This window comes from Mytilus galloprovincialis, chromosome 3, assembly GCF_965363235.1.
Source record: "Mytilus galloprovincialis chromosome 3, xbMytGall1.hap1.1, whole genome shotgun sequence".
NCBI classification, from domain to species: Eukaryota; Metazoa; Mollusca; class Bivalvia; order Mytilida; family Mytilidae; genus Mytilus; species Mytilus galloprovincialis.
Window position 1 is genome coordinate 77,001,873 of NC_134840.1, and position 20,302 is coordinate 77,022,174.

General features: G+C 31.3%; 1 protein-coding gene across 1 annotated transcript; it reads right to left on the minus strand.

The window, feature by feature from the left end:
- Nucleotides 1–400: 400 nt before the first annotated feature.
- LOC143068999 (N-alpha-acetyltransferase 20-like) lies at nucleotides 401–20,089 on the minus strand. The gene is made up of 6 exons (XM_076243422.1): nucleotides 19,949–20,089; nucleotides 17,639–17,663; nucleotides 16,595–16,685; nucleotides 15,705–15,834; nucleotides 14,974–15,110; nucleotides 401–1,317 (listed from the first exon to the last, which is right to left on the minus strand). Exons 1-6 carry the CDS (start codon nucleotides 19,999–20,001, stop codon nucleotides 1,232–1,234), a joined length of 522 nt encoding a protein of 173 aa, XP_076099537.1. The 5' UTR covers nucleotides 20,002–20,089; the 3' UTR covers nucleotides 401–1,231.
- Between the last annotated feature and the right edge of the window lie 213 nt (nucleotides 20,090–20,302).

The window sequence follows — 20,302 nt, forward strand, 5'->3', positions numbered from 1 at the left end:
ATTGTACAAGTATACCAAGTTTGTTGAAGGTTCTGCAATTTGTGCAATTCAAAAGGTGTTAAAAATATTTCATGGTTCCTTATTACCATCTTTTGACCTTGGATATTCGATAGAAAACAGTTTCTCTCATACCGGTATATCAAAATTGATAAAGAAAGATTTAGATGATTTCCTATTGACATAATTTTAATATTTAACATTGGAAAACTTGGTGTGTTTACTTCCTCTGCTCAAGGTATTGTTTTTCCCATCATGCAATATCAATCATGTTGACAAGGTATTGCAGCACAATGCATATTAAATATGGCAAACTTTCATATCCATGATATGTCAAATTTCTGATGACAGGGATAACATAAGCTTGGTAATTGCAAGGTAGAATTAAATGAAGTAAAACAAATTTTATTAAAAGTAATAATTTATTAAAAATTACAAACATTCTCCAGGTGAAAAATGATGGACACAAGCTTCTAGGTTGGTAAATTTGATATTGAACAACTAACTAACAATTGTACATCAGCAACATGATAAGAGAAACGTAATTATTTGTAATAATTATGAAGTTATACAAAGAAACGCAATTGATTTTCATAATCTTAATTACTGCTCATTACTTCAATGGTTAAATAATCACACAGTGCATAAATTCTATTTTAGGATTAAAAATGTTTTGAACTAAGACAGATCATTTTACCGTTGACAACCATAATCATAGAAATAAAATTATAACTCTAAAAATCCCACGCCCTAGACTGTTTAACAATGATCTATTTCAGTAAAATTAAACTTACTGGTTGTTAATGGCCATAACATTAAGAAACCCCTCACTGAGGGAAACCTTCATATATGGTAAGGGTTTGTTCAAAAAATAGACCTAGACTATGCACTGCTGCTTAAGTCTGAGCTCAGATGCAGATAAATTAAATTTCTGTCATTTCCCCCACTTGATGAATTAATGCTATTTGTACAATTGACATGATATGTTACATAACAATGGTGGGTAAACTCAGAAATATTTCAACGGCAGCTCTTGTTTTCCAATATGTAGTTTGAATATAAAACATTTTTTTTAAATGGTCATACATTCTCTGCTACAAGTCTCTGTCAGCCCTGCTGCTCCCTGACATAAGTAACGATAAAATCAGAGTTATGACCACTGCAGCAAAACAGAGGCTGAGAACTGTAAGTAACCATAGCAACTCGTCTCCATCATAGTTCACCTGGTTCATGGTCAATCCAACTCCTCTGGACGAACAGGGTGAGCCAACGGAATCACAGATTTCTTCTCTGTATCTCTAGATAACGCTTTTCTCATATCTACAAAAGATAGGTAAGTTTTAATCAATAGTTTTGTTATCCAAAAGAGGTCTGAGATTTTTATATACGTGACATTCAGAATTTTTATCCATCTGAATATAAAGCATCACACTTTTAACAGTAACTTATTAGTTCATATCTGAGGACCCTAAAATTTTAGCAAGAGAAGAATAAATAGACTCAGGGTTCTCGCTAATGTGAGACTAAGAGTCGTTAACTTGCAAAAAATCTGTATGGACTCATCTTTTTCAAAATTGGTGCAGTCCAAAAAGAAAATTGAGAATGGAAATGAGGAATATTTCAAAGAGACAACAACCCCACCAAAGAGCAGGCAACAGCTGCATCAAGACTGCATAATGTTTTATCAACTGAGCACAACTATCATCTCTTGATAACGCAAGTTTAGATTAAATCTAAATTCCTTGCAATTGGCATTCCCTTCTTCTATTTTGTCATGGGGATTTTAGCAATAAATTACATAGCAATAAAATTGCATCTTCTCACTGTTGGACTCCCATCGGCCAAAAATTAAAGAGTCTCAGGACTCATCTTCAAAAACCTTAGTGAGAACCTTGAGACTACAACTCCCCCCTACTCTAATCTTTTTTGATAAGAGAGAAAGTACAATCTGATAGGAGTCTAGACATATATCATCCCTTTCAATATGCACTTATGTAATTTCATTATTAGCTATTATAAATATATCAAGGTCTGTATATATCACAAACAGAATAAGACATCTTTAAGCCTTAGGATAGGATGTTCAAACGTCTTTTAAAATATTACATAACATATAAAAGGACAAATGAATTGTTTTACAGGTCACTTCATCCTCATCTTCCTATGAAGTTTAGTGCATTCCACGAAACAAGAGAGGAAGTTTGCTCATTTACATGCATATCATTCAATTGAAAGTAAATATATGTGACCAAGCCAAATGAATTCTTTGTTCTTTTAACTGTCTTGCTCCAGAAAGGAGAAGGTTCACGAAGGGTTAAAATTGGCCCTGATTTTTTTATGTTTTTTTAATCAGGCCAAAAAATTACAAATTTCACATAGAAATACATGTGATAATACTATTAAGACAAAAATAGTTTTTCTGGCACTTTCCATTACAATTTATGGAGCTGAGTGACTGATTCCTTAAATAAACATTAATAGTATTAAAAGGTCAATTTTGGTACTTTTTTTTCCCATAATTTTAATTGTTTTTGGCATAATTAACCTTGGCCGCCATCTATGATCCAAAAAGTTTTTATATTGATGAAATCTATATCAAAATAGGAATCTTTCAGTTACAACACATTTTGGATTGTAGGTGACGGCTAAGGTGTTTCTAAAGCTTTTATGTCTGAAAAATGCACAAAATCATCATATTTTGACAAAATGTCCCAAATGGGCTTACTTTGGAGAATATTATGTACTTTTATGAAAAGAACTGATATATTTAGCTTTTAGACTTTTGAAATAGACCCATTTACGAACCAAATTGAGACCTTTTTGGTGTTTTATGATAAAGTTGATATTTAAGGCCATTTTGTGCCATAAGTGAACCTTGTCCTTTCTAATTTCAAATATTTTTTTTTTTTTTTTTCATATTTAAACTTTATTAGTTATCTATAATTTTTTGATTACAAAAATTTGTGTTTGCTTGGTACATGTATAAATGTATTTTGTCAATAACTCATGGAATAAAAAAAAATGCATCTATTGTGGCCTAAATCTAATAACATATATTTAATTGTCAATACAAGAAAAGGATGTCCACAAGAGATTTTTCCAGATAAAAAGGAATACAGCTTAATTAAAGTTTACACTTAAAAATATTTCTCTTACAGCAATATTTGAACTACGAAAAAGACATAATCCTGAAAACTTAACTAGGCCACTTGACCATGAAAATAAGGTCATGCCCAGAATTAAGAAACCAATTTCACTGGAATAGAAGTTTAAGTAATAACTTTATGAAAAAGTATGTTAGAAAGATATTTATATATCAGACTCCTTAAAACAACCTAAATGTGAAAATGCTGTCAAAGTCTGTTGACAAATATTTAAAGACAAACTAAACAACCTCCATGTCAGATTTAGTTTAAAATCAACTCGACAACTCAAGTGTGAAAATGCTGTCAAGGTTTGTTGTCAATTATTTGGTGTCTTCAACCTATGCCAACATTTGATAAAAATATATTCAACCTATGCCTACAAACAAAACACAATAGGTGTTGTTATAGCAATTATTAATTAATAAAAGGAAAATACAGTCAGTATATTTGAGCATTAAAATTTTACTCTTTGAAAATTCAGAAACTAAAATAAAGTATTTGCAAAATTGTGTTGTAGTAAAAAATGAATAATTAAAAATATCTAAAAAGACAAAAAAGGTTTAATAGAACCCTTGATACTAGCAAAATTTTGTTGAAAAATATAAAATTCATAATAAAAAAATAGATAATTTTTTTAAATTAAACACTTTTAAAATATAATAATACTTAAGAAAACAAGAGTAAAAAAAGCTATTTCATTGGTGCAAAGGTCCAGCTAAGGCCCCTTTTGGCCCCAAAATATAGCAGTTTTACAAAATTGTTAAAATTTAAACTTTTAGTTATTTATTGGGAAGTAGAATGCTTCTGCTCCATGAATATGGGCTGTTTTTGCCAATACAATACACATATATCGGGTACTAGCTAGCATCATTAAGTCATGCTAAATTACTGAAATCTTAACAATTTTAGCATTTTGATTAAATTTTATACGGTTTCCGTCTTTAATAAAAGTGTTCATTCTTAATATTGAAATGTAAGTTGTATTTGATGATAATACATATATTGTATATTTTGTATATTGAGTACACTTTAACGGTAGGTTTAAACTGGTTGTAAATTGATTAGCCCTAATTAATTTATGTTTTTATAACACTTTATCTATTACAAATTATTCAACCTATGCCAACATATTTTCATACAATTTTATACCTAAATTTCAAAATGTTGGCATAGGTTGAATGAACCAATTATTTTGAGACAAACTAAACATTCTACATGTCATATATTTTGTAAAATAAAAGTGACAGTGACAAAAGGAAATGAAGATATATGTATTTACCATTGGAAAAGTATTATTTTACCCTGTCATTCTGCAACCTTGCCCCATGCAGAACAAAAGGTTACATCTGTTATACTCAAATGTCTGTGTTTTTAATAATTACAGTTTAAAACAAATACCTGTACACATATATTATATTAGATCAGATGCCTTTCTAATTTAAGATGTGTACAAGCAAATGCTTGAAAATTAAACTTAAAATTAAAAAAAAAACAATTTTAAGGGGAATAACTCTGATCATTTTCTGCTTCCATATCGTATAATCAAAATAATGATTTCAAATCTAATATTCCCAAAAAAGTCATAAACTATGGGACTAAGGAAACTATATACATTATCATCAGACAGCCATAAAATCTCTCAAACATATAGGTTTCTACTGGATTGAAAAATCACACACATTTTATAGTTCTAGTAATTATGGAGTAGATGTATGCCTGTCAAAATAATAAAAAAAATATCATACAAAAAGAAATTGCTCTGAAAAGTGAAGGCTAGCCACCATAACTTGTAGATGATTTTAGACTGCTTTGATTAAAAACATTTCTGATATTGTATATATCATCAGGATTGACAGCTTAGTATATAGTTACCACAAATTACTTAAAAAAGCATAAATTATCGAGATATTTGCCTTATGATAGTTGCAACTCATACTGGAGAAATTAATGATATATTTCTTCAGCAGTAATAAGTAGTTGGCTTTTTTTGTAATATAGACAGCAAACAAATGCCCACCTCTCTTATGTAATGTATATAGCCTCTAGTTCTGATGAAGTGTAGTATTATAAAATTGCTATTCATATGTGCAATTAAAACCTGCTATCACTTCAATCCTGTCTTGTGAGGCCGACTCAGAGGTTAACCTGTTTTTGTCTGACTGAAGTTATATCTATGTATTTTAAATCTCAACTCTGAGGTAAGGTCTCCTTTAAGCTCAGCTTTCTGTGGTCATTTTTGAGACCATTATATACAGGTTTGGCTGTTTATAATAAAATTAAGTTTCATAAAAGATTGGCTTGCTCTTTAGAGGCTTGGATAAGAAAAAAATTATATAATTTTGACAATTTGTTGCAGAGTTACCAGTGCTCTCTACAGTTTGTATTTTCTGCTTTCTAAACTTTTGATGAAAAGCATACGTAACATAATTATTATTCAATATAAATGTGTTGTGCACACTGAAATAATAACATTAATTGAATATAAATGTGTTGTGCACACTGAAATAATAACATTAATTGAATACAACACTTTATAAATCAAATGCATCCATAGCCTCTTTCTGGATTATTTCCATTAATCAAGCATGCTCAGAACCAAATATTATACGCTTACTACTTCTGCTCACTAACTATAAACATCATATTACCCAACTGAAGTAATTGAGAAACGAAACGTGAAAAATTTGAACATAAAATCTCATATCATCCATTAAATCTGTTTTATGAAGACATCTCCTAATGAAATGTAATTTTTACATCATTAGATCATTATAGCCAGCTACACGTTTGACTTTTTCGGATAGATATAATTTTTGCAATAATTTTCTTAAAAGATACAATTTTTGCTGTAATTTTCAACAAAATATTGGATCTGTATCAATAGTGAATGTAAAATTTAATCACTATAAAATAAAACTTGTCACAGAACACCACTTGTCTGTATAAATCTTGGCAAATATCATCATCACTGCTAAACTAATTAGAATTTGTCTATGAGAAATTGGCAATATTTCCAGAAAATACAGGAAAATACGTACTTCATCAATTATTTACAGCAGTTAAATAAATTTAATTATAGTCTATAATAACAATTTTATTAGTTTAGTAAACAATGCCACATGTAAGGAAGATTTAACGCTGCACTTCGTCAAGAGTTAACGCTGCACTTCACTGTGCACAAAAATCACCTGCAACTCATTGCATACGTAGACCATAAATATGCCATAGGATAGATTGTCTTAATCATTAAAGAAGATTAAAGACTGAAACTGCTTTTGCACCATACTTTTTCTTCCACAAATATTCTCATCCTAATTTTTTTTCATGGTTTAGCTTATCAACTCACAGAAGGAGATGATGTAATTACAAACTGGTTTTGCTGGGAATACAATAAGGAAGAATTTTTATGGATCAGTCTTGAAAAAATACTTCTGTTGGAATTTTTTCAATCCCTTTCAAAGATGATAAACGCAAACATAAGAAAATTCACCATCCCCTAAAAAAAGGGAAATAAGGGAAAAAGAAATACATGTATCAGAATGCAGTTCCTCAGGGTTCTTAAACAACAGGAGCCCTGTAACCAAGAAAGCAATGTAAAGATAAGACATTGTAAATGGTACTCCATAAGCCCTCTTTACCTCATGAAAATTATTATAGAAACAGTCTTGGATCCCAGGCATTTTGAAAGGGGGGTCACAATAAAATGTCACATATGGGTAAGTTAAAAAAAAAAGGGGGGAGGGTTGTTTCCAACCCCCAAGACACTCCCACTGGATCCTCCAATGAAAAATCTTGGGATTAAAATTCTCTGAATGTGAGTCTGAGATAATCATGAGACAAATAAAGTCCATCATTTAATGATGTAAACTATAAATCTTGCAGCCTACTATCTTACTTCAAAAAGTTTGCTGATAATGATAACACTTTGTTAACTTACTTAATCAGATGTAACCCTCTCATTGTGAACATACAGTTGCTAACAAAGCCATGAAAACCAGAGCTGATAAAATTTGATTTCTTATCAATACTTATAGTATCATTTTAGACAATTCATTCAAGATTTCAAGCAGTTAACTTCAAGTGGTTAAAGAAACTGAGCAAACCATCAATATTTGATAAGAAAATGTCTACACAAATTAGAATTTATGTTTTTGTTTTTCATTAACTAAGCATGATGTGTCAAAATTAAAGAGAATAGAAATTGACTTAAGAAAATTAATATACTGGTACTCATGGATTAGCAATTACAATGACTACTCAAAAGAGAATTTAGATGCAATAAAGGAGGCAGCTTTATCCTATCACTTACCCTGCCTCCTCTCATATCATCTACCTCATTTTCCAACTTCTACCTTCCTAAGTATCTTCTGCAACATTCCCCGTTTTTTACCAACCTTTCTTAGTAACCATCCCTTTGTCTGCCTCAGTTTCCCTTTCTACCTCCTCTATCACCAATCTCATTTTCCCTCCCACAAATTATCCCCTGCCTCATTTACTTAGTTAACACCCCTTTCCACATCCCATATGTTCTCTGTTTATATCTGTTTTCTTTCTCCTTGTATCATTTCCCAATTTACCTTAAAAAGTTTCTCTAATGCAAAACCATCACCCGTCACAGCACATGAGTTCATCCATCATTTCATAGTGTTTTGTGAACTTGTCGTTCTGTTTTTTTTTTTTTTGCCATTGAACATATTTTGTCTGTTTTTCTTGAACTTATTTTTAAAACTTCCTACATATTTTTCTTCCTCTTTTCTTTTCATTTCACTTACAAAACCTCCATTTTATCCCAATTTCCCATTAAACTGTCTGCCCTCTAAGAGATGCAGAAGTTCCTAGGTGCATGACCATATTTGTGCCGTACATTTCAAACCATTAAATTTGAATTTCAATATTTATTTTCTGATTCTCGTTAATAATTTCTATTTCAATATTTTATCATCATCATCATCATTAGAAAGTATCAAGCAATGATGAAGCAATTTCTCAATGGTTTAATCATTTCCTGCTTCTTAATGCATCTAAGATTTCTATCACAAATGAAAAATTAAAATGCAATAGGTTGTTGGAATGTAGTAGGCCTGAAAAATATTGCACACAAAGCATTTTTCTGCAAGGATAGTACATTCGACTTGTACCTGACTACCTTTTCAGCTTTTTCACTTTTCAGCTGTTCAGAAAATGTGAAAAAAGCCAATCTGATGGATAGTTACATTTAATATTCAGTCACTAGACCATAACCAATGGGGCAGCTCAACTTAGGGCCTTGAAATAGTCATCAAACTGATTGTAGTTTGTACTGATAGAAATGCAACGCTCCAGATGCAAGGTTATTCAAAATATCATTCAAAGGCTCTACTCAAACTAAAGCAGAAAACTTTACATTGAAAATTGCTTAATAATTGAAAGTCACTTTTAAATTAACTTAGTGGGCAGAAATAGCCTTCAAACTGATAGTAATGCAACTTTATACAAAATATTGTTGATTTGATTTGATTTTCTGTGTTTTAAAGCCACTTTTAAGCACTGCTTTCCAGCTACTTGACTTGGCTCCCTGTTTTTTATTGGTGAAGTAGCCAAGAGTGACTGGAGAAAGCCACCGACCTTCCATAGGAAAACTGACAATCCTAGTCAATTAAGATTGTAGTTATTGCAAGTGCTCACAACCTTTTTGTTGCCTGGCTAGTGATTACAGTAGTAACTACTTCCTGTGGATTCATTATTATTCGTTAGATACCAATTTTCATGGATTTCGTGGGTAAAAGTGAACAACGAAAATAAAAGTTCAATGAATGACAAATTTCCAATAGGCTTGTATGCAAATTTTGGCAATACCACGAAATTAAATATCCACAAACATGTAAGTTTTCCTCAATCCACTTACTAGTAAATTGATACCCACGAAAAATGTGAATCCACAAGAGCACACTAGGCCACTGACTTAAGCAGGTATCTAACAATTGTAGCTGCCTCCATAGTCATCTTAGAGACCAAATGAGTAAAGTAAATATAGGTCACTGTTCAACCTTCAACATTGAGAATAAACAGCTGCACCATGAGCGCATGATACGCTTGTCACATTTTCAAAGAATAAAGTTCAATTACATCTTAATGTCATATTAGAAATTTATAAAAAACCAAAAGGGTGCTTACTTAAATAGATGTAAACAATTTACCAAAGTTTCATGAGAACTGCTCAAAGCATTTTTGAGTTATTGTCCGAAAACTGGAAAAGCCCCCTTTTTTATGAATAAAACCCTGTAACTCAGAAAAGTAAGATCTAAAATTTATAAAAATCAAAATGGAGCTCATGCCAATAGATATGAATAATTCACCAAAATTTCTTGCAAGTTGGTGAAAGCATTCTTGAGTTATTGTCCAAAAACTGGAAAAATCACCATTTTTTTAATGAATAAAACCCCATAACTCGGAAACATAAAATCTTTAAAAAATTTTAAAATGAAAGGGAGCTCATGGCAATAAATTTAAACAATTCAGCAAAGTTTTATGCAAATTGGTTAAAGCAATTTTTTAGTTAATGTCCAACATGATGGCGACGGACGGACAGTCAACAGTATACCATAATACGTCCTGTATACAGAGGTACAGTCAGCAATAGAAAAACTCAAAATGAAATATGTGAAACAATTCAAACAATAAAACTTTCTGCCTAATTTATAAACATGTTAAACATGTGTTGATGGGTGTATGTCTCATTGACCTTAACCCGGCCATATCTCCATTTCTACATCTTGGTATGATGCAAATTAGTTAATGTCAGTTTCTGTCTATTAATTAACAGGTGTGCAGACATCTGTAATCTGATGAGTTTCATCTGTCTAAAATTTTTCTGTTTATTTTCAATAATGTAAATTGATGCACTGTTGTATATCAAATAAACAAAACCTGATAATGAGCAGACATACAAATTAAATTGCACTTATTCCTCATACATGATAAACAACTATTACTGTAACTATTTGAAGGATTAGGCATAGAACATAATGAACTTGTCACTTAACTAATTAGTTCAGGTGTCATTTTCTTGTCTTGTATGTTTCACTTGTAGATATCGTCACCTGATTATTACATCTTGTGGCATGGGACCACATTATAATTACGTTGATATTAGATTTAATTAAGTTGGAGTCTATAAGTACATTTTAGTCTGTGGCCGTTTGACCAATGACAACTGTAGTACATTGCACTGCAATATGAAAGTATCGTCTCGTAACTTAAAACATTTTAAAATACATATTCTCGTAAGTCTGTGAGGGGATTATAGAATAGGGGAAAGGTATGATATCAGGGGCAGATCGTCCCCAAAAAAGGGGGGTTCCAACCCCTAGAATCCCCCCTCTGGATCCGCCACTGGGTAGCTACTACTTTTTTTGCAAGGATCAACACTTTTCAACATTACTATGTCTCAAACTTCTAAGAGTTGATAATAAAATGCTGTGCTATCCCTCTCTTTACTTTGATTCTTCCTTGGAATTCAATTTGACCTCTATCCAACTGTATTTATAAAGGTAAAATTCAAAAGTTGTGTCTCTATGATAAGAAGCATGGATATCTTTTCTGGGAACCAGTTTATCAACAAAACGAAACATCTATAAATATCAAATATCTCTCCAAAAGAGAAGCGGTTTTAAAACAGCTGTATTCACAAAGTGCAACCATAAGCACAGGTCTGGGACTTGCCACAAATGTATTGTATTAATTTTTTTTACACAAAGGTGCACATTTTGTTTGGAATTATCTCCCTTTAGAACTGTAATCATGTTTATAATCTGATACAAACAATTTTTTGTAAGCAATATGTCTTCTTTAATTGCAGGTTAATTTCAAGTCAATCAAACAAAAACGAAATCTAACAGATAACCGATTTTTTCCCCCTAGACATCAACAACACTGATATATAACACCTTAGAATGCATAATTTGCTTTCTTTTAACAAATTAGAGATACCGCAATTGCCATTTTCACCTTTTTCAAGTGATATGAAAAATAAGAAGCGATAATGGAAATCTTCAGGTGAAAGTTTTCAACAAATCATATCAACACTTTGCGCATCTTCGTTATCTAGCAGTGTCAGGCAGCAGGTCAGTATGTCAGAATCATACCAAGATTAATTAACAACCTTAATCCCTGAGAAACACCACAGCTGTTTACATTAATCATACGCAGACAAACGTTTGGACTTTTGTCAGAAAATATTGGAACTCAACCAGTTATTAATCAATGTCTTACAACAGAATAATAGCTTTATGAGTTTTTTCTTTTCAATTTTTCATCTTTTTGTTAATAATTGTATAGATGTCTGGCTTGTATCATAATCAGCCGCTGTTTGAAATTATTGGGAAACAAATTATCTCTTGGCAAGAGTTCCAATAGAAGTTTCAAGGGGAATAACTATTACGCCAAGTCATAAACTGTGTAATTTACTGCACAACTCTTCAATAAAATTGTTATGATATTATGTAACTTTATGACGGTTGGTAATTATTACAAGAACACTGAAGAAGAAATAAAATCAGTTCTACTAAGGCAGTAAAGTGTTTTAATTTGAGAGGGTAAACAAGTGTAGCTTTATAATGCCAGATGTACTTGTATTTTACAGACACTTGTACAGTAGCAATAAATGAACACTGAAAAATCATTAAAATATTACTGGTAATCATTTTTACTGCATGATCTGATATTTTGACTTTATATTCCAATATATTTTGATTTTATATTCCAATATATTTTGATTTTATATTCCAATATATTTTGAATTTATATTCCAATATATTTTGACTTTATATCTCAATATATTTTGATTTTATATTCCAATATATTTTGGGAGAATACATTATCAATTTAAAAAAAGTCAACAATCTATCTTCCTGAAATTCTGCATATGTTTAGTGTTTCAGATATCAATGCTATATTAACATTATTTTTTACTTCCATATTCAATATTGATGATTAATCTTACAATTGAGTGCATTTATTTAATTCTGTACAAACAGTTTGAAACTACCAAAATTTCTGAGTTCTGAGGATTTAAGGAAAGAAACTGCAAGCATTGTATTGCTAGGCATATCCCAAAATATACAAACAAATGTAACTCTAATGTATTTGAAAACTGGAATTCGCTATCTGAAAGATCTAGAAAGCAATCATACATAGAACCCATTACAGTCAAGTAGCTGACCAAACATTAAATCATTTTGTTCATTTTTTTGTTCATTTTAGCCAGGAATTTCCAAGGGGGGGTTCGTTGGACTCACGAACTCGACTTTAACAGTCACAATTCGAACAGAACATGGACTTTAACAGTGCTTATTTGTTTTCAAGGGGGGGTTCGTCCGAACCCCCCCTGGCTACGAGTATGTTGTTTATAATAGTTTCTGAAAAATTCAAAGCATTGGTAAACCAAAAGTAGGTATCTGACAGATTTGATAAGCATTCACACATTACCACCATTTACAACTCATCAATATTTAGTTACTGACCAAATATGAAATCATTCTGTATAGCAGTAGTTATTGAGAAAAAAGTTAGACAAAATGTTTTGGACAAACAGAATATTGAGGGAGAAACAAGATCTGAAAAATAACCCACATAAGAGTTTAGGTATGTATACATACATTTTATTGTAAATATTGAAATAGGGGTTTAAATCTCAAAACTTCCAGTAAAAGAAAGATGTTGATGCATTTTCAACATGCAGATACATGTACAGTTTTTTGTACTGCGAAAGTTATTAAATTCATGGGTATCAATTTTCGTGGTTTCAGCAACATTGTACTAGAATTATGAGGATATTAATAAATGAAAACTTTATCAAAGCAAATCAATATCGGAAATCTGACTTTCATGAATCAAAAATATTTTTTATGAGAATGAAAAGATCAAAAGTTTTACAGTTTATGTTTTCAAAGATTAAATGGGTATAGTCCTGCCTGCAGTTGTAGTTCATAGTGCATTTGCCATGTGACTACTATTATAGTATTCTCAGATTTAGCAATATTCAATATATTCTCTAGATCATTTCAGAAGTCAAACCTACATGGGGACCTTCCCATGTACTGATTTAGACAACAGTTATTTCATTTCATTAGCCACTTTAATTTGTGGATAAAGTCATCCCTCGAAAACTAAAAAAATTGGTTCCCCACATATAAAAGTACTTTCACAGTACAAATGTACCAATTCCTAATTATGATAGCAATTAGTAAAGTAATTCATTTCTTTTTGAACTCTGAACAGTGAAGGCAGCAAATCACTGAGTTTGCAGATAATAAATGATTAATGTTTATTCTATGTTATGCACAATAATAATCTGGGATGGAATTGTAGATTTTATTATAAAACCCCTTTTAGAAAAAAGGTCCTTCAGCTTTTAATTTGCACATTTTCCTCTATACATTCTAAGTAAATGTTTGAGACAGATCTGAAACAGAGTGGAAATTTTTTTCACTAACTGAAACTCAAATTCCAATCTCGTCCAAAAAAGACTAGAATAAACAATCTGAGATCTCAAAACTTATTAATCCATACCCCATTCCTCCACACAAGTCCATATAATCTCCTTTTAACACTTTTACCATTGAAGAGCCATTTAGCTCATTTTTGTTTTTAAAAATGATCTGATTCAAGAGAGATAACTTAGTACCAAAATGCATATATATTTCAAATTCATCTTCAACAGATATAAAATCAGGTACATTATACATAATAAAATCTTTGTGTATGTTCTTCAGATAAAGAACTAACAAGGATTATACCTGAAATAAACATCAACATTCTATTTCCTGATGATTTATCTATATCATGTATATTTTATCATGTTTATGAAAAAATTAAAATGTTGTTGTTTGCCTCATAAAACTAATTACATCTATATCAAAAAAAAAAAAATGCAAAAAAAAACAATATTTGAATTTAATAAAAAAAGTTACACATAACACCACAAATAAAAATCACATTACAATTTATTTTTCTTTATTTTCAGTAAATTTTTAGCAGCCATGACCTTGACCTTTGAACCTGAAAATCGGTAGAATTCTATCCCCTCTGTATATTTTCAATATATACAAGTTTTTAATCAGACAAAAAGGACACTTAAGTTACCATCCTGAAACAAAATTGTTGTATTTCTATTTTTATAAAAGTGACCATAACTGACAAAGTAGTTCATCCCCTTCCCTACATTTCTGCTACAAATACTTTCAAGCAAATTACAGAAATTTTCATCCCAAACCTTTTGTTTTTTACACCCAGAAAAAGGGGGGGATAGCAATGACTATAATATGCTTCTGAAATTTTTTCAGGGGGCACAATAATTGGGTATAAAAAGAGTATGAGTCGTGTTGAGATATCTAAGATTTTCAAGCACACTACCATGTATACATGAAAGGCCTCTTCTCAGACAGCAACATCACATAGTCCTTGGTTTCATATTATTTTAACCACACTTATTTTTATCTTTGCCTACCAATTATGCACACTTATATACACGATTGATTGATTGACTGGTGATAAACGCCACTTTCAACACTATTGTGCTCTTTTGTGGCGTTCAGTTTTTATTGATGAAAGCAGGAGTGCCTGGAGAAAACAACCAAACTGCAGAAGGAAAACTGATTATCATAATCAATAAATATTGCTGTCTTGTGAACCTACCCTGTGCAGGATTCAAACTCACAACCTCAGTGTTGACTGGCTTCTAATACAGTAGTTTGACTACTTATACCAGTCTACCACTAAGGCCCCTAATATATAAATTAGGAACACATGTAAATAGATGAAAATTGAGCAATACTAAAGAACAACTACTTACCATAAGCATCTTCATCCACTTCTCCAGAGTAATATTCCAGTACTGTTCTATACACCGTATATCCGAGCTTGTTGTACATGTCTACAGCAACTTTGTTGGAAACTCTTACAAATAAATCCACAAAGAAACATCTTTTTCTGAAAATTTAAATAAAGTTTATTGTAAGTTAGCTTCCTTTACTGCCAAATATTACATTATTATTTATAGGACACATTTTCATGGATTTTGTAGGTACAGGTGAAGCACGAATATGAATGTTCAACAGATATTATGCAGACTTTTGCAAAGCCATGAACAATGATGAAATTAAATAATGCCAGTTGTCCTCAATGCAAGAATAATTATTCCCCACAAGGCCATAAAAAAGAATAGGTTTGTTTGCCAAAACCCTACCTACCCAGAAAAAAGCTGCCTACTCAAATTCTTTTATTGTCCTGATTTGAAGAAGTTTTTTTTTAATCAGATAGGCATGAAGACTAATAAACATCCGATACGTAAATTTCTTAAAAAAAAAAAGAAAAAAGAAAATGCCTACCTACCTTCCCACTGTCTCAACCTTGGGTAGGGTTTGGGCAAACCAAAATATTTTTAATTGTGGCCCAAAAATAGATGAATCCACAGTATTTGAATCATAGCATTTTTACTTTCAAATGTCACTCTGACATAGTATTTCTTATCTAAATTTTAACTCTGGTGTCTCAACTAAGGAAAACACATGAAGTTTTACTTACTTTTCTGAAATTTCCTCTAAAATATTCATCAATTTAGCTGCCAGACCAAGACGTCTATATTCTGGTGCCACTGATAACGCAGTCACATGACCATGCCATAAATCATTTGACCCCTCAGCTTTACCCATTACTGAAATTAAACAAATAATATATTTTAACTAGATCCTCAATTTAACATGTTTAACTGAAGCAATACTTGTTACATATACAACTTAGACTTAAAGTCATGAATATAAATACATTTACCCCTTCTAACATAATGTCTAAATGTGCATCATTCTTTGTAACTGGGAAAGATCACAAAAACATCATGGATTAGGCCAGTTAAAAATGTTGCGCATTTACTCTGGCCAGTAGATAAAGTATGAGAAAATATGCTCAGTATATCCTATCTTTTGTCTTAGCAAATATTATGTCAGTTGTAAATGTTATACATGTACTCGTATCAGTGAGTAAGGATTAAGTCATGCTAGTGAATGTCCTTATCATTCCAATTATTTGTACAGCTACTGAGATTCAGATACTTGTTAATATCATTCATGTACCAAGTCCAAGGTCAGTGGGTCAGATACTTGAGTATACATGAATTAACTTGTGGACAAATTGCTATATCCAATTATTGTATGTATCTGAGATATTCAAATACAGGGAAACTTGGCTAAACCGAATCATGCATAAACAGAAAACCTGTATAAAATTAAACTCAACATGTGCTTTAGCACCATCATATCAAATTGTATGCGTTATGAATCTGATAAAAACCAAACATCGGCGCAAACCGAAACAAAACCTTAAGTCACTTGAAAGTTCACTTTAAACAGGACCTGTCAGGTTTCTTTGTACTTAGAAGTACTCTTACCAATGGTAAAATTATGAGAAAATGTACTTACTATATCCCATAATTTGTCCAGCCGGCGATTCAGCAACTTGGAAGTACTCTGGCCAGTGAGCAAGGTACTGCATGTAAAATGGTAAGCCATACTGAGAGTGTCAAGGAATAAAAACAAGTCTAGATAAATAGTAACAACTTGGTGACAACATAAACTTCAGTTCCCATTTCTGGACTTTACTTAATAACATTACCATTCAATTATTCTGGTCAGTGATCAAAGAAGTATTTTTTTTACTGTTGCGTTGATTACAATTACAGGAAAAAGCTTTTGTTTTACAGTCATGACAGTAATGACCATTATTACATTAACTTCAAATATGTGTATGTCTTAAATTAAAGAAAGGTAAAATTTTACTTATATGTACATTTGTGCCAATTAAAAAAATGTACATGAAAGGACTATGATGATTATATTCAACTAAATGCCTTTTTGAATAAAGATCTGGATACAAGTAATTAGTTATATAAAAATATAAAGTTTTGTAGGTGTGTTATTTTAAATTCTTTGTACAATTTTGAAGTGTACAAAATGTATATAAACTACAAAATCATCATGGTCACATGTAGGTCAGAACAACTTATTACCAAATTAGAACCTTTCTTAGCCTCTAGTGTACATGTATGTCTAGGCATTGAGTATTTAATACAGGTCCTAGGTGTACAAATATACTGCGAGTTAAGCATATATAGACAATACTATACTGTTTCAAATTTGAAAAGAAAGTTATATTGCAATTGCAGTTAATGTCCCAGTTCATTTTGGTCAAAATGGTTCTCCTCAAGGTCTGTGTCCAAGGCAAGGAAATGTTGATGTCCATCAATAATTATATTTTAATTCAACATAATTGAATCATATGTAACTTCAATCTCTTTAAATTAGGAGAAAAGCACCCCTATTTTCTTTTATTTCTGAAGCTACATGCATACATAGATACATTGGATAGGAAGATGTGGTGTGAGTATGTTTAGTACAATATTTTGGGGGGTTTAAAAACACAGAAGAGACATATCAATTTCATTCTGTTCTTGGTATGAAGGATACAGTTTCTGTCAGTGGATCTAAATTCCTGCAAAATAATATCAAAATTAAATCCTTTCAATCAAATTTGTAGCATCCATTATTGATTATATAATAACTATTTGTTGAATATTGAATGGAACAAAACATTTCAAGCATTTAAAAAAATGTAGCAGGTGTAGTACCATTTAAAAATACTACCTACTTTATCAATCTGAACAAACAAAATATATTTACTATTCCTTAGAAATATATAAACAGAGGAAAACTTTACAAGATATCCCTCATTTGGGGGTTGTTCCCAAGAAATCACTAAAAGTTATAACAGGTCAATATTTCTGGGCAAACCCTTCTATTTTTTAATTGTTTGCTGAAGAAATACTGAAAAAAGATATATTCAACATACATGTATTAAATAAGGGTGCTGAAATTACTACATCACTACACCAAGTAAACTGAATGAGGGTACATTTGTAGTAGTACCCTTAACCGTCAGATGCAAACAGTCATTTTCGACTACCATTAGCGTCAAATTGGTTAAAATTTTACTGTGATTTGTCAAAACATCCTATTAAATCGTGATTAATCTGAAATAATTATCTTTACCATTATTTTTGGAAATTTTTTAACAGGATTTATCAAAATCAAGTGATGTCTTATCATCTAAAAGAAAGTGCACATTTAATTGTCACCAAAACATACTGTTTAGGCCACGGTTTTTTAATTTGTTGGTTTACGGATTTTCTCCATGAAAAAGTCGGGTCGGTCGGTCGGGAAAAAAATAAAAAAAATATCTTTCAAGACAGAAAACTGATATGCAAAATAAATATATATTTCACCTTTCTATAATAATATGTTTGTTATCCTATTTTGTCATCATTTCTTAAATTTTAGTTTAATGAAATATTATTGCTCAGTTGTAATAAAAATTGCATGACATTGCCTAATAATTTCCCGTAAAAAAGGGGGGTGCACGGACAAAGACGTAATTAAATTTCATAAAGGAAGACAAATTCACATAGCTCTTAATCAATTCCAGAAAACTTGGTGAATAATGATCTTCAAGAACGAAAACTGATAAAGAAATAAATGTAAAAGCGTGGTAAGAAAATAATTTTCAACACACGCGTCAAAAACGTAATAGACTCGTCCACTGGAAAAAATGAGAATATCGGGTTAATCTGTTGTCACGCATTCCCGTTTTTATCCAAATGGACGAAATTTTTTTATTATCTATGAAACAAGAAAATTTTAAATGATCTGTTAATATTCAGTACTTTAACTTGATGTCCTGAACTTCCACCTGTCCACATTTGGACAAGTCTATTTCTATGAGAAGATGCATCTTACGGACTGTTAACAAATAAGAGAAACAAACTTATTGTGTAATTGGTTTTAAACACGGGTTTCGTTCGACAAAAATATTTGTCCAAGCGACATGTCAAGGTCATTAATAATTGATTTATCTATTTTTAGAAACGTAAACTGGAAGTTTCATTTTTTCACAACAGAAAGTGTTATATATAAATCAATTCTGTTAGTGATTAATGCATTTCATTTTATAAAAAAAGGATAATTTATTTATTTTTCAGGGATAATGCATTTGTTAGGGTCGGCGGGAATGAAAAAGCATGAAAAGTCAATTTTATTTTTATTCTGGAAATCGGCAAAATCAGGTCGGCGGATCCGTAAACCAACAAATTAAAAAATCCTGGCCTTACATCATTTGGCAATAAATTTATTATTTGTTTTCATGAGAAAGTATTCCAATTACCACCCTCCTGAAATTAGAGGTGGAAACGTGAATGCATGGAATATACCTTATCGCTATTTGTCCGCCGTTGCTGGATATCACACAGGTTCCCGTAAAATTTTGACGTCATAAAACAAAATATCTGACACCACAATGGAAAAGTGATTGTTGTATGCGTCAAAAGTTCAAGCAGGGATTAGCCAGGATTAGCGATAAGATGTATGGGCAAACATGTCTGGGGCGAACAGACCCAGATTCCATTGGCTGTAACTTTTTTGTCATATAAATAGGATAGAGAACGCCATTGGCTGTAACTTTTTTGTCATATAAATAGGATAGAGAACGCCATTGGCTGTAACTTTTTTGTCATATAAATAGGATAGAGAACGCCATTGACAGTTAAATGTCGTCTGATCCTCTATACAATCCCCTGAGATTTATAGCATATATTTTCTTTCACATTTAGATAAATTATCATATTTACATGATAAATAATAAAATTACAATTTTCAAGTCAAACACATTAAAAAGGATAAAGTGACACTGACAGAACTGGTTACCATTTTAAAGCCTATACTTACACATTATTAAATCTAAATAAGTCGTCACAAGTAAACGGACGAATAGTCGTCATCCCTAAGAAGGACAGGGAGCTCGGACAGGTGCCCGACCGGCCTAAAAATGAAACCGGAAGTTATCGGGTTATACTAAAGACCTGAAAGTGGACCTGAAAAGACCTGAAAAGACCTGAAAATATACGACTAAAATTATTCAAATTGCAATAGCTTTTTTATTATTGGATGGAATTTCTTCAAGTTAGAATTTTATTAATTGTAAATATTCATATTTCATTAAAATTCAAATGTTTTAAATTAAAAACAGTTTTTTGATGCCAAAAGTTGGACCTGAACGGAGAAATAAAAAGACCTGAAGGG